Source organism: Euprymna scolopes, chromosome 5 (genome assembly GCF_053919585.1).
Source record: "Euprymna scolopes isolate OS-2025 chromosome 5, ASM5391958v1, whole genome shotgun sequence".
Lineage (NCBI taxonomy): Eukaryota > Metazoa > Mollusca > Cephalopoda > Sepiida > Sepiolidae > Euprymna > Euprymna scolopes.
This window is the reverse complement of record NC_136486.1, coordinates 174,872,844-174,888,180: the sequence shown is the minus strand read 5'-3', so window position 1 is coordinate 174,888,180 and position 15,337 is coordinate 174,872,844. Positions and strand designations below refer to the sequence as shown.

Genomic DNA, 15,337 nt, shown 5'->3' with positions numbered 1-15,337 from the left:
ACCTAGGAAAATTCAGTTGTAAAGTTACACTCTTCAGGGGGGGGGGTTGAAGATTAAAAAATACAGATGTGAATTATTTGGGACAGTCAAGGCTGATGTAATGCAACCTTCGTGAATTAAATAAAGAGTTCCATTTGAAATTCTGTGCAGATTTCCCAGTTCGACAGAAAGATTTTTGAGTTTGACAGAGAGATTCTCGAGTTTGACAGAAAGATTCCTGAGTTTGACGGAAGGATTCTTGAGTTCTACAGAAAGCTTTCTGAGTTCGACAGAGAGATTCTCGAGTTTGACAGAAGGATTCTTGAGTTCTACAGAAAGCTTTCTGAGTTCGACAGAGAGATTCTCGAGTTTGACAGAAAGATTCCTGAGTTGACAAGATACACCTGAAGAAGACACAACCGGATAACAAGTATAGCTTGTCTAATCCGTTGATGGTGTAACAATGTATGTGTGTCAGAGTTGAATTGAGAAGTTTCTTAAACAGGAATAACAAATAATATGAAATGATAGTTTGCACTATTTGGATTCTTTGAAATGAATTCAGAAATATTGGTGAAAAATACAATTTTTAGAGCATTTTGGGGAACTATTTAATGAAATATCTAATATATGAATAAAGCCAGTGTCTTTCTCGATTTTTCTCATAGATAGCTTTCTTCCTAAAAAACATTAATATTTGATTCTGGTTAGTCAGTTTCTCTTGTGGATTGTGGGAGCATGTTGTTAAAAAGAATAAAGTGTAATTATTTTTATTCCTCCCAGAAAATACTTTGACCAGTTAAGAATTATTTTCATATGAACGTCATTTTAAAAAAGGGATATAACTCTGTACTCATCAATGCACATTTATTTATCTGAAAACTCTCGATATGAATGCAGAGAACAGTCTGATGCAAAAGTATTTATGATGGCTGCAGAAAATTTGAGGCAAAACAAATAGGTACTCGATTTTGAAGCATTGCTGAACGTCTCAAACACTACAGCTTTATTTTAAAACTTTTATTGAAAAAATCAATTCAGTTAACTTGATTATGTAGTAAAGCTGACATCTATCTAATGTAGCCGCCTTCAGCTTCAATCACTGCCTCTATATGGGTCTGGAACTGGGAGCATGCTTTTTCCACAAGCGCTGATGGCAATACATAGAGGATGGCGATGATCAGGCTGGCTTTGGTGTTGTGGGAGGTCATGTTTGTGATGTTCTCAACATATGACCAAATGAAGTAGTCAAGCGGGTTCAGGTTGGGGAGGAGGATGGCCAGTGAGAGAAGGGTACAAAGTTGTAGCACTCCTTCTGAAGCCAAACCTGGGTCTCTTTGGACTTGTGGGTCAGCGCCGAGTCCTGCTGCCACATCCAGGTTCTGCTAGTGGCCACCTGATTGCACTAGGGAATCATCACACTCTTCAACACATCCAGGTGCACTTTCGTGTTTATTTTCAAGCCGACTTCGAAGATGTGAGGTGGCATGATGTGGCCCTCACTTGAAACCACACCAAAGACCATAACCATGGCTGGAAACGTCATTGAGCTGTGCCTTCAAGCATTGAACCATCCGTTTTGCATTTTGTAGGCGTTGGCAATGGTACTGTTGTCATAACTTGTATCGGTAAAGAGCATGAGTTGTACAGCAGTGCATTTCCGATCTCGCTCGTAGAACATTGTGTCACTTTCAGACATGATAAAAGGCTTGTATCGCTTTTAGGATTTGTACACAACTGGCCAACTAGTTGATTGTCTGCAACAAAAAAAGAAAACCGGTTTTTATCAAACAGAAATTGAATCATGTCATCTTTTCCAAGCCAACAATTTTATCGTTCCACCCTGTATATGTATTGTTTTTTACTTATATTTTATACTTGCATTGTGTTCTTACGTCAGCATGGTTAGATGGGAATCCATATTGTATGATTTACCTCATTTTTATTTTTTGCAGGAATACCCTCCATACAAGGATTATATCCGAGCCGTTTCCTTTCTTACGGGATACCTGATCGTGCCAAAAGACAAGTCTTCTTGTACTCTCACATACGTCTCACAGTCGGATCCAAAAGGTGAGTGCATTTTATTTGATATTTTGGTACTGGTACAGTTTGTGAACCATGATGAAACCCACTTTTCATCAACATCTTCCATCAGTTTATATAGTGCAGTATAATTAAATTTTTTTTTAATATGCATTTTAAGTAAAAAATACTTTTACGTACTTATTAGTAAAAATTCCAAAAATTACAAAAGATTAAAACTATTAATTACAAAAAAATGACTTTATTCCATCAGCCCAACTCTTTATATTTTGAAATGGCGAATTTTAATAAAAAGCAAGGGAGATAAGTCAGTTTGTCATACAGAATTGATCACAATATCAGAAGCTTTTTTGTTATTTTTTATTTTGATATACAAAAATCATAGTAAAAAATTTAAATAACAATAATGAAATTTTTAAAAAAGACATAACGAAAACATATATTTTTTAAATAAAAGACGTAAAAGAATAATTTACAGATTAAATTATGTAAATTTCTTCAATTGTTTTAAAAATTGCATCCTGTTCTGTATCTTTGAATTTTTGCCTCGACAAAAATTTAATTTAAAGCGTTGACATCCATTACAATTATTCTGTGAAAATCATAGATTGCAGTTACCTCCCCTGGATTTTAAGAAATTTTTAACAATAACCAATACAATAAAAATTTATGATTCTATAACTTTTTTTTTAATTGTAATTATTTTTTCTACTCAATCATTTTTTTGCAATTATTGTAAGTTTTACTAATTTTGACATGACACATAACTATGTAATAATGTTTTTGTCTAAAATGCATTTATTTGAAATCCTATTACACTGCACAAGCACCATTTATGTAAACAGTGGCAAGATGCCGAAACATTTAGCCAATCAGATTGCAGCTGACAATTTGTATTTGCGAATGGAGTAAGTTAAGACATTTGATTAAAGTGATAATGAATTCAAGCATTTTAGAACACCCAAAGGAAAAAAAAGTGTAGAACACTTTTTTTTATGTACATATTCCATATATTCATGAAAAAATACTTTTTATTAACATCACCTCAAGCACTAACTATAAAAACCATGTAAAAATAAGAATTGTTTTTTTTCACTCTAACCCTAACCTAAACTAACCTACATTAACCCTAATTTAACTTTAAACTAATTCCAACTTAACCCTAACCCTAACCTAAACTAAACTGACTCTAACCTAGCCCTAAACTAAACCTAAACTAACCTTAAACTAATCCTAACCTAACCTTAATCTAACCTAAACTAACCCAACCTTTAACCCTACACTAACTCTAACCCCTAACTCTACACTAACCTTACCCTAATCCTTACCATATCTGTAACCTGGTTCAAAAGTTATACCAGTACCAAAATAAAAAAGAAAGAAAATGAATCAAAACAAATAAAAAATAATAATTCAACAAACCTTAACATTATTATGAAAAAAAATTTCTTATAAAAACAAATCATGGCAGTTGTTTCATTATGTAATTTTTTTTACAAGGTAGTCACCACTTATCAAGGCCTGGAAGCCACTCGGGGATAAGGGTTATTGCGTGTACAGTACGTTAGTATTGGAGATTTGATAAAGTGTCTTACTTAAGGGGGCGGTTCATCAGGAATTTGTTTATGTAGGTCTTGAAGACATCCAGGTTGTAGTCAGGTGGGAAACAGGCAAACGAAAGAGAGTTCCACAGGCGTGCACTTCTAAGAAAGAAGCTTTGTTCATAGAATCTACGTTTTGGTTTTGGCACAGATAAAGAGTGGGGAAAATTTTGACAGTGGTTTCAGCTAGACGGGTGTTTTTCGTGAAAGATTGGCAAGGGGGAACCAGAGATTGGAGCTCAGACGAGCACTTGCCATGGAAGTAACGATAAAACAAAGACATGCTCACAACGTCTCTCCTTTTCATCAAAAAATAAACATTTTTATCATCAAATTTTATATACGGTGGCTGTTTGTACCTACCTCTTCTGAAATAGTAATAAAAACATTAATTTAATTTCGTTTTCAGACAGAAATATACCAATTAATGTACATATTGTAAACATTTATGTATATATTCCATACATTCATGTACATATAAAATAGATTCATGTACAAGGTGGAACAATAAAATTGTTGCCATAGAAAAGATGGTATGATTTCATTTCCGTTTGATGAAAAACGGTTTCCTTTTTTTTGTTGTAGACCATTTACTAGCTGGGCAGTTGTGTACAAATCGCAAGAGCGATAGGAGCCTTTTATCATGTCTGAAAGTGAGACAATGTTCAATGAGCAAGATCGGCACAGCTCAGCGTATATGATGACTCTTTGGTGGTGGTGGAGCAGAAGTCCAAAGCTGAGGATACCACCAGGAAGACCTAGACCAAGGAGATTATCGAAAAGGTCCAAACAATTATTGATGAAACTTCCCAGTAGCTAATCGACAGATTGCCAGAGATTTAGGCGTCTCATACCCACCTGTGAATGCATGTGTGGAGGAGGACTTGAAGTGTAGATCCTACAGGTGCCAGATAAGCCAAATTTTGATTGAGAAAACAAAGAACCTTAGGCAAATCAAGCCTGTCAGGTTGGTCAACAAACTGAAGCTTCTCAAGAAGATGAAAAGAACTTCTGCCAGGAGCAGGTGCACAACAGCTAGAACCATCACGTGCCCAAGGTGATGAAAACAAAGTTTCCGACCATGGTTATAGTCTTTGGTGCGGTTTCAAGAGAGAGTCACATTATGCCACCTCACATCTTCGAAGTCGGCTTGAAAATCACACCAAAGTGTACCTGGATATGCTGAAGAGTGTGGTAATCTCCTGGTGCAATCAGTCTAAAGAGTCTCGCGCTTGGCTTCACAAGGAGTGCTACAACTTTGTACCCTTCTCTCACTGACCCCCCCCCCCTTTTTCTCTAACCTAAACCCGCTCGACTACTTTGTTTGGTCATATGTCGAGAACATCACCAACATGATCTCCCACAACAGCAAAGCCAGCTTAATTACTGCCATCCGCCGAGTATTCACCGTGCTCCTACCAGCATTTATGCAAAAAGCATGCTCCCAGTTTTGGGCCCGTATTGAGGCAGTGATTGAGGCTGAAGGTTGCTACATTGAATAGATGTCAGCTCTACTACATAATCAAGTTAATTGAATTGATATTTTCAATAAATATTTTTTAAAAAAAGCTGTAGTGCTGTTTTCTTTAGGGCGAAAATTCACATACATATTAAATACATTCACGTACATATTAAATACATTCACGTACATATTAAATACATTCGTGTATATATTCCATACATTCATATATATATATATATTATGTCCCTTTCACCATTTCTTTATTTTAATCAATAAGCTTGTTTCAATATAAAAACAAAACAACGTTTATTACTGTAAATTTTTTACGTAGTTTGCTTTACTTTTGTAAATGTATTCAAAATGCCGGACAAGCCCCTTTTATCTTTGATCGTCTGCCAACTCTGTGTACCATAATTATATTTATATTGATTGAATACCGCTGTGGGATTTTCTAGGGAAAATGTTCATGTTGAAGCCTGTTGGACTCACTTGTTTTTTGTTGTTTTTTTTAAATTGAAGAAATATCGTTAATATTAAACAATCAATCATTGAAAATATATAGAAAATAGAGAAAAACTGCTTCAATGAAATATATATTAAAACTAGCCGACTCGTGTACTGGCGTTGCCCAGAAAGTAGATTAACTTAAGAAATTCCATGCTCAACTTTCGATGCTTCAGCACGATTTTATTCATTCCACTTGTGTATACTGATGTATGTTGATAAATCGAACAGAATAAAATCAACTTTATTTTATTGGATAATGTTTTAATTGAATAAAAATGTTGTCTGGTTTCCCCAATTTTAAAATGAAAATTGGAAATTGAAGTTTGCAGTTCGTGCTGAAACAATTAATGTTGAGATGGGTTATTAAAAAATAGCATTATTGTTTCCGCATGAACTGCAGCAAACTTCAATTTCCAATTTTCATTTTGAAATTGTGGAAACCAGACAACATTTTTATTCTAGTTAAATTTAATTGGTGAAAATACAGAATAGTTAACTATTCTGTATTTTCACTAATTAAATTTAACTAGAAAATTGTGTAAAAAAAAAAATAGGACTGTTTGTAAGTATCAAAATGTGGTTACGTATGTACATTTACATGTGAATGAGAAGATCGCTTTACTTTTTTGTTTTTATTTACTTCTGCAATTTACAGAAACTGCTTTCTTTTAACCAGCATGTAAATGAAACTGGCAAATCTCTCACTTGATTTTGTTCTTCCCATATCTAATTGTTTTTCCTTTTGACTTTTTCATATATTCTGTTTCATAGCATTCCATTAAAGAATATATCCTGTATTTTGCTCTTATAAATATATATATATATATATATATATATATATATATATATATATATATATATATATATATATGTATATATATATATATATACAACTACTTAATTTACTCACATAAAATTAATATGCGAAAGTATAGATTTATGCGTAAACTTTAAGTATTTACTTCAAAAGTGCTCAATACGTAGGTAGAGCTAGTTAGTAATTTATAAAATATATATGGCGATTAAGCTACACTGAATATTCCGCGTTTCATCCACTCTAGGACTCTTCAGGCTTATGCGCATAAGCCTGAAGAGTCCTAGAGTGGATGAAACATGGAATATTCAGTGTAGCTTAATCGCCATATATATTTTATAAATTACTATATATATATATATATATATATATGTGTGTGTGTGTGTGTGTGTGTGTGTGTGTGCCTCATAATCTCCCAAATCCCTACACTTTTATATCACATACCAAAAACAATAACATTATCTGATCGAATAAATACAGTAAAAAATCCACTATTGATTTTATACAGTTACTAAAATCAAACTCTCCCAATAATATGCACACACACATATATATATATATATATATATATATATATATATATATATATATATATATATATATATATATAATAGTAAGAACAGAACTGTAAAGTAGAAGTTTACAACGTTTTTATTATTCGGCAGAATACTCCAAAACTGGTGTGCTAGGTAATCTTTAATCCGCAAAGTTTCAAAGAATGCTAATTATACCATCAGAGGAAAAACTGTTAGCAAAATAATCACTCACGCTAAATATTTGCATTTCTATGCATTTGCTGGTATTTGAAACTAAAAGTTTTATGAGTTTTAGTCACAAAACTTAAAAAACATAAGAATATAAATATTGAAAACAGTTTTATACATACATATATATATATATATATATATATATATATATATATATATATATATATATATATATATATATATATATATAATTTAAAGGAGATTAGAATAATAGTCTAAAGAGCTAAGTGTATTTTAATGTAATAGTGAAATTACTAGTTTAATTAAAATACAGGAAAAGCTCGTTGTAATTTAGATATATAATAAGCTCGATAGTTAAATGTCCTAGAGCTAATTCAATATTATGTAATGTGATCTATAATTTAAAAGTTTTAAAAAATTTTTAAATTTAAAAATCAAAATTTAATTAAATTAAAAATCAGTTTCATAAGAAGGAACAACAACAAAGTCAATTATCTGTACGATCGTTTCGGAAATCCGTGCTTTTTATTTGTGGTATACATGAAGTCACGTAGAACAATTAGACATAGTTTTTTTGGTAAGCACGGTCTCCTCATCAGCAAATTTAGGAGGATTTCTATTGAATTGAAAAGACACCAAAAATAAACCTAGCATTAACAGTAAGGCAGATGAATCTGAAAAATTGAAGTAAAAGGTTTGGATTTAAAATTTATAAGAAAATTAATAAGAAAATTGGTATAGGTTAGAGATAGAAATGAGTAGAAAAAATATATATATTTTGAATTTACATAATAAATTTGATTTAAAAATATATAGATATATAATTACCTTTTGGTTTTTCTTTTTTTGAAATCAGGAACTGTATTTAAAGTAGTCATTTAGATGTTTGCTATAGCTTTTTATTTTATTGAATGATGAATTTTAAAAAGGGCGACGCTCGTGCAGTAAATTGTTTCCGTTAGCGTATTTTGATTTAGAGACGCTACAGTTAATATCTATAGAGAGAGAGTATTTTTTTTTTTTTTTGCAAGTTTTTAAGGGGAGATAATTGTCATGGCTTTATTTATTATTTGATTTACGAGTCTAAGGGCGGTAATTGGTTTAACTTAATTTATTAGAAAAAAAAAATCTATTTTTACTAATGAGTAATTTTTAATGATTTAAGGTGGTTTATATTTATTAAATTTAAACCAACGTTTATGATTACACGATAGAATCTCGTGTCTTGAATTTACTAGTTTGGTTGTGCTTTTTATATCTTCATATTTTAAAATTTTTAGGGTTTCTTTTGTACATAATGTACAAAATTTATCTCCTGGTTTATATGATTTGCAAGTCTCAATTATTTGCCATTTTAAGTTGAAAGAAATATTGCTATTTTTTAGTTGCCAAATATAGTTGGATAGAGTAGTTTGGTTTGATAGAGAGTTATTTTTTTTTTTTTTTTATCGTTAGATATCGTTGGATATCGTTTATTCCCTGGGGAGCTGGTTGCGTTCCCAAGGCATTCCTCAACCAAGTAACCCTCCCGGGGAAGCAATAGTCCCACACACACACACACACACACACACACACACACACACACACATACACACACACACACACATATATATACATATATACATGACTACTGCATTTAATCACATAAATTAATATACGCAGATATAATTTTATGCATAAATTTTCAGTATTTACTTTAACCGTGCTCAATACATAGATAGAGCTAGGTAGTAAATTATGAAATGCAGAATATTCTATGTAGCTTAATTACCCTATATATTTTCATAACTTGCTGCTATATGTGTGTGTGTGTGTGTGTGTGTGTGTGTGTGTGTGTGTGTGTGTGTGTGTGTGTGTGTGTTTTATGCAGGCGAAACCATTATGGTAGAGAAGTACTGTCAACAATTTGATTAAATGCATCAGAAACAATGCTAGCAGAGTGACCCGACGTTGCCTGGGATTTAATGATGATCAATGAATGTTTCACACTCCCATATTTTTTTTGTTGTCATCAAAATCGGTGAAATCAACTATTTTTTCAATTCAATAGATTGGTTGTCTGTTTTAGTTGGGGTCCCATTGCAGTGCACCATGAGGAAGCTCACATGTCTCCAGCAGTGACTTAGTTCACAATACATTGTGTACGTTACACTGTAGAGAACCTACTGTTGATTTTATCAAATTGTTTTTATACTAGAGGGGCCTGTGGAAATTCCTCAGGGGACTCATTCATATGTAATATATTGATGTTGAGATTCTGTAGATGTTCAGCGTAAATGAAGACGCTCTGATATTGTTGTAGCTCTTTTGTTAAAACTGCAAAAGTATTTATCTAAGCTAGCAGAGTCCCCCGGCATAGCCCAGTTGTAAAGTTCACTTTGATATGATATTTTAATTTTTGCAGATTTCGTATATATTATTATAAAGTTAATGTTCTTTCAATTCTTATATATTATAAAGTTGCGATTTCAAAAATAAAAAAAATATATATCTGTATTACTTGGGTGCATCAGCTTGAATCAAAACCGAAACCAAAACTTAGGAAAAAAATATATGTATATATATATATAACCTGAGTTCCTTCAGCTATAATCGAAACCGAAACCAAAACTTATGAAGAATTCTTGATAAAATTATTTATTATAAGAAATGGAAATCCATAACAATTAAATGACAGTCACTCGGATGTAAGCGTGACACACAAAATAAATTACACAGGTGCTATCCTATTAATGTATAGATAATAGATAATAGCTTGAATTAAAGTTTAAAATACAAAAGTCAAATATCATACTTCAATTATGCTCTAAACAGAAACATTCATTTCGAACGTGCTTCTATGTCGAGCCTTTCAGCTTTTGTGGTGATAAAACTTCTCGAATGCACTTTTAATGTTAGGCTATAGAAGGTGTTAACGTTGGTCAAAATCGTCTGTTCCTTTCATCGACTATCGATTAATATTTATTGAAAACATTCTAATACAAAACCTATCTAAAAACATTGCCAGGCAGATAAAATACCTTCGTGTAAAATTTCATAAAAATCGGACCAGCCATAGAGAACACACACACACACACACACACACACACACACACACACACACACACACACACACACACACAATTTTCGTGTTATATAATAATAGATAGATAAAGATAGAGATATATTTAAAATCAAACTCAATAATGTGGAAGTGGATGCCTGCGTTCAATTTCGAAAGATAATAAATCCTCCCTTGTAAGAATGGCTGCACATGTAATTATGAGGCAAAGTTTACACAATCTCCAACCACACTTCTCCTGAGTCGGCAATACCTGATTCCAGTGGCAAGGAGAAATCCATGATGACTGGAAACAATGCCAAGATAAGCGAAGAACACAACTGGAATTCCAAAATATTCACCTATTTTTAGTACTGACCAGGCTCAACGTTGTTTAACTTTGATGATCTAATGAGGCTGGTGTGTCAACATGATTATGACAATAATATATATATATATATATATATATATATATATATATATATATATATATATATAATATAAAGCTGAATGTGTGTGTGTGTGTGTGTGTGTGTGTGTGTGTGGTCACGAATAGGCTCCTATATGGTTGAATATTTTAAAAAACTGATTGCATATAATGATAGATGTATCGAGACACAGGAATGGCAGAACGGTGGTTCATTAAAATTGTGGGGTCTGCATTCGCGCCTGGTCCACAAACTATGGAAATAAAAAATTAAAAAAAAACGTTTACAAGTGTTTTTGATATAGATGTACATAAGAATACTTTGATAAGTATGTTTTAACTTAAATAGGGATAGTATAATAAAATTGTGGGGTCTGCGTTCGCGCCTGGCCTCCATAGAATGAAAATAGGCACAAACTTTAATAAAAACTTTTCATATCTATCTGCGTAAGTATACTTTGAAATTATGTTTCAGTTTGAAGAAATATGGTATAATAAAATTATGGGGTGTTCGTTCGCGCCTTACCTCCATAGAATGGAAATATGTCACAAAGTTTAACAAGGTTTTTTAATATAGATCCACAGAATATTGTGACAAGTGTTTCAGTGTGAACAGGTATGGTATAATAAATTATGGGGTTTATCTATTTTATTTTTACTTTCATCATATTTTGCTTTGGTTTTGATACCCCCAAATTTACAAGCTTTCCTTTTCATAACCTATCATACTTTCATAAATCAGAGGCGATTTTCTGTAGGCTGTTTTTGAACCCAGTTAACGACGACAGGTACTTTTGCTAGTATATATATATATATATATATATATATATATATATATATATATATATATAAGACATCCTGTCTATGTGTTTCTGTGAGTTTTTCCCTTATCGACTCCAAAACGGCTGGAACAACTTTTTTTTTTTAATCCTATGTAAAAATACTTTATGTATCTGGAAGTGTTCTTAGATAGATTTTGAATTAGAATGCCTTTGATAAGTATTGAAAATCCATAATCAAAAAAAGTCCGATTTTAACACCCTTATACAACCTAACATCATAAATGTATTTGAAAAGTTTTATCACTACACAAGTAGAAGGACCTGACGTATAAAATCAACAGTAGGTTCTTTGATAAGACAGGAGCGCGTTCGAAATTAATTCTTCTGTTTAGAACCCAATTGAACCATGATACTTAACTTTTGCATTTTAAACTTTAATTTTAGCTATTATATAAAAAGAAATTATAAAATTATCAGTAAGTTCTTTACAGTGCAATATAGAGTACAATGTATTTTGGACTAAGTCACTGTGGGGGCGGCATATGAAGTTTTCTCACAGTGCATCACAGTGGGTCCCCGACTAGAGCAACTAATCAATCGATTTCATTGAGAAATGGCTGATTTCACTGATTTTGATGACAAAAAAACTATTGAAAGTGTGAAATATTCGTTGATCATTATTAAATCCCGGGCAACGTCTGATCTCCCTGTTAGTTATCTATATCATATTTCTATCTGTTTGTTCATTCAACTTTTTTTGCATAAATTATTCAGCTAATCTGGCTGAAATTTTGCACGGGCCTTTGAAATGATAAGGTGAAGTGAACTAAGTATTATGGTATCCATTCGATGAACTGTTAGGGATTAATGGAGGTTAGCCACCACAATACCACATTTACTCTAGAAGTTTTCTATGGAATTACTGGGCTGATATGGCTAAACATGTGCTTGATTGAGAAATGAGCGATTTTAACGATTTTAACGATTTTAACGATTTCGATGACAATAAAAGTATGGGAAGTGTGGGACATTCGTTGATCTTCATTCAATCCCGAGCAATGTCGGGTCTCCTTACTTGTGTACATGCATATATATATATATGTATATATATATATATATTATTTATATATATATATATATAGTAAGTTATAAAATATGTATGGCAATTAAGCTACACAGAATATTCAGCGTTTCATCTACGCTAAGATTCGTCAGGCTTATGCAAAGAGTTGTTGTTGTATTGCGTTTTTTATATGCACATTCTATTGAGCTTTTAGTTAGCCAATCAGCTTCCTAGTTTACACTGCTCCCTTCCTAATCAGCCGATGGGCAGGCACTTACAGGACAAAGGCCCAGTTGACCTTAGGTTCAACCCTTCCTTTGTGTGTGCTTATAATATATATATATATATATATATATATATATATATATATATATATATATATATATATACACATTATAGTTTTTTTATTTAAACATTTATAATTTTTACCTACAGAAACTAGTGTTTCATACTTACACAATCTTCAATGTAAAAATCGATAATTACTACCTATTGAAGAATTCGAACCCTGTTGCAAAATCAGCTTTGACTTTGCAGCCTGATTTTCTAACTCCAAGGCCACCATCAATTAACATGGAAAAAAAGAAAATTTAAATCCTATATTATGCCAAATCGGCAGACATATATACTAAGCTTTGTTATATAGTGCCCGATGGCAGCAGCTGGAATATCGGACTGCCCATAAAATGATATTTATTGCATATGAACACCTTTGGGTGATTCAATGCTGAAAAATTTGAAATTTGAAAATAAGAAAACATAACATAATTCAGGATATTTTTCAAACAAATCAATTTTTTTTATCCTAATTTTCGGCTGTATCAGTCTTCCTCAGAGAGATACTGACAATTATTGTAATTTTTTGCCGTTGCTGAAGCCTGCCGATTTCTTCTGTGATGCAAGCAATAATAGATTTTCAAATTCCTCATTATAGCGATGCTTCTATAGCAGAATTAATCTCAATATTTGTACATGCGTACTGACATTAACAAGATTCGTTAACAAGATCGGGAGAAATTGACAATCTTCGATAATGCTCTAAAATCTTGACAACGAAAAAAATATCTGTATCACCCTGAGTGGGGTGGGGGCTGATAGTGCAGATAATTTGGTTTTAAAAAATAAATAATTCATTTATTTGTGAAAGAAAATTCTGCATTATTTGGTTTCTTAACACAGTTCAGATTACAAACGATAGTTTCCCCCATTGCTTTGTCTTGATTTGGGAGTGTATCTCCCTCCGTGAGTTAAATGTGCTTCCAGATACCAACCTGGAAATTTTCTATGACTCGATGCCATACATACAGTGCCTAGCTTTCCCAAATAGTCACCCATCTGGTACTAGCAAAGCTTATTGTTGCTTAACACCAGTGATTAGACGAGAAACAATGTATCAACGTGATTGTGCCATATACGCGCTGCTACTTTAATATTAAAAGCTGTTATTAGAAAGATTCTGATTCTAACACGACTTTGTGCATTTATGTACATTGCTTGAGCAACTTTCAGCAGTCATTTAGTTTATGCAAAGCCTACCAGAAACCGCTCTTAGCAAAGATTTCTCCACACCAACAAAATAAAATACAAATAAAAAATAAAAAGGTACCCATACATTGAAAAATTGCTTTACACTTTGTTTACATATAAATCTATTATATCTATAAAAGTAAAAATTGCTTTACACTTTGTAAACATATAAATCTATTATATCTATAAAAGTAAAAATTGCTTTACACTTTGTAAACATATAAATCTATTATATCTATAAAAGTAAAAATTGCTTTACACTTTGTTTACATATAAATCTATTATATCTATAAAAGTAAAAATTGCTTTACACTTTGTTTACATATAAATCTATTATATCTATAAAAGTAAAAATTGCTTAACACTTTGTTTACATATAAATCTATTATATCTATAAAAGTAAAAATTGCTTTACACTTTGTAAACATATAAATCTATTATATCTATAAAAGTAAAAATTGCTTTACACTTTGTTTACATATAAATCTATTATATCTATAAAAGTAAAAATTGCTTTACACTTTGTTTACATATAAATCTATTATATCTATAAAAGTAAAAATTGCTTTACACTTTGTAAACATATAAATCTATTATATCTATAAAAGTAAAAATTGCTTTACACTTTGTAAACATACAAATCTATTATATCTATGAAAATAAAAATTGCTTTACACTTTGTAAACATATAAATCTATTATATCTATAAAAGTAAAAATTGCTTTACACTTTGTTTACATATAAATCTATTATATCTATAAAAGTAAAAATTGCTTTACACTTTGTAAACATATAAATCTATTATATCTATAAAAGTAAAAATTGCTTTACACTTTGTAAACATATAAATCTATTATATCTATAAAAGTAAAAATTGCTTTACACTTTGTTTACATATAAATCTATTATATCTATAAAAGTAAAAATTGCTTTACACTTTGTTTACATATAAATCTATTATATCTATAAAAGTAAAAATTGCTTAACACTTTGTAAACATATAAATCTATTATATCTATAAAAGTAAAAATTGCTTTACACTTTGTTTACATATAAATCTATTATATCTATAAAAGTAAAAATTGCTTTACACTTTGTTTACATACAAATCTATTATATCTATAAAAGTAAAAATTGCTTTACACTTTGTTTACATATAAATCTATTATATCTATAAAAGTAAAAATTGCTTAACACTTTGTAAACATATAAATCTATTATATCTATAAAAGTAAAAATTGCTTTACACTTTGTTTACATATAAATCTATTATATCTATAAAAGTAAAAATTGCTTAACACTTTGTAAACATATAAATCTATTATATCTATAAAAGTAAAAATTGCTTTACACTTTGTTTA

The 15,337-nt window shown here is 31.1% G+C and overlaps 1 protein-coding gene across 1 annotated transcript in view; it reads left to right on the top strand.

Moving 5' to 3' along the window:
- LOC145277045 (START domain-containing protein 10-like) overlaps positions 1 to 15,337 on the top strand; it is a 317,115-nt gene that overhangs the window by 285,999 nt on the left and 15,779 nt on the right. The window contains exon 4 of the mRNA XM_080128684.1: positions 1,935 to 2,052. Coding sequence (XP_079984810.1) covers positions 1,935 to 2,052 — 118 coding nt within the window. The remainder of the gene's footprint in view (positions 1 to 1,934; positions 2,053 to 15,337) is intronic.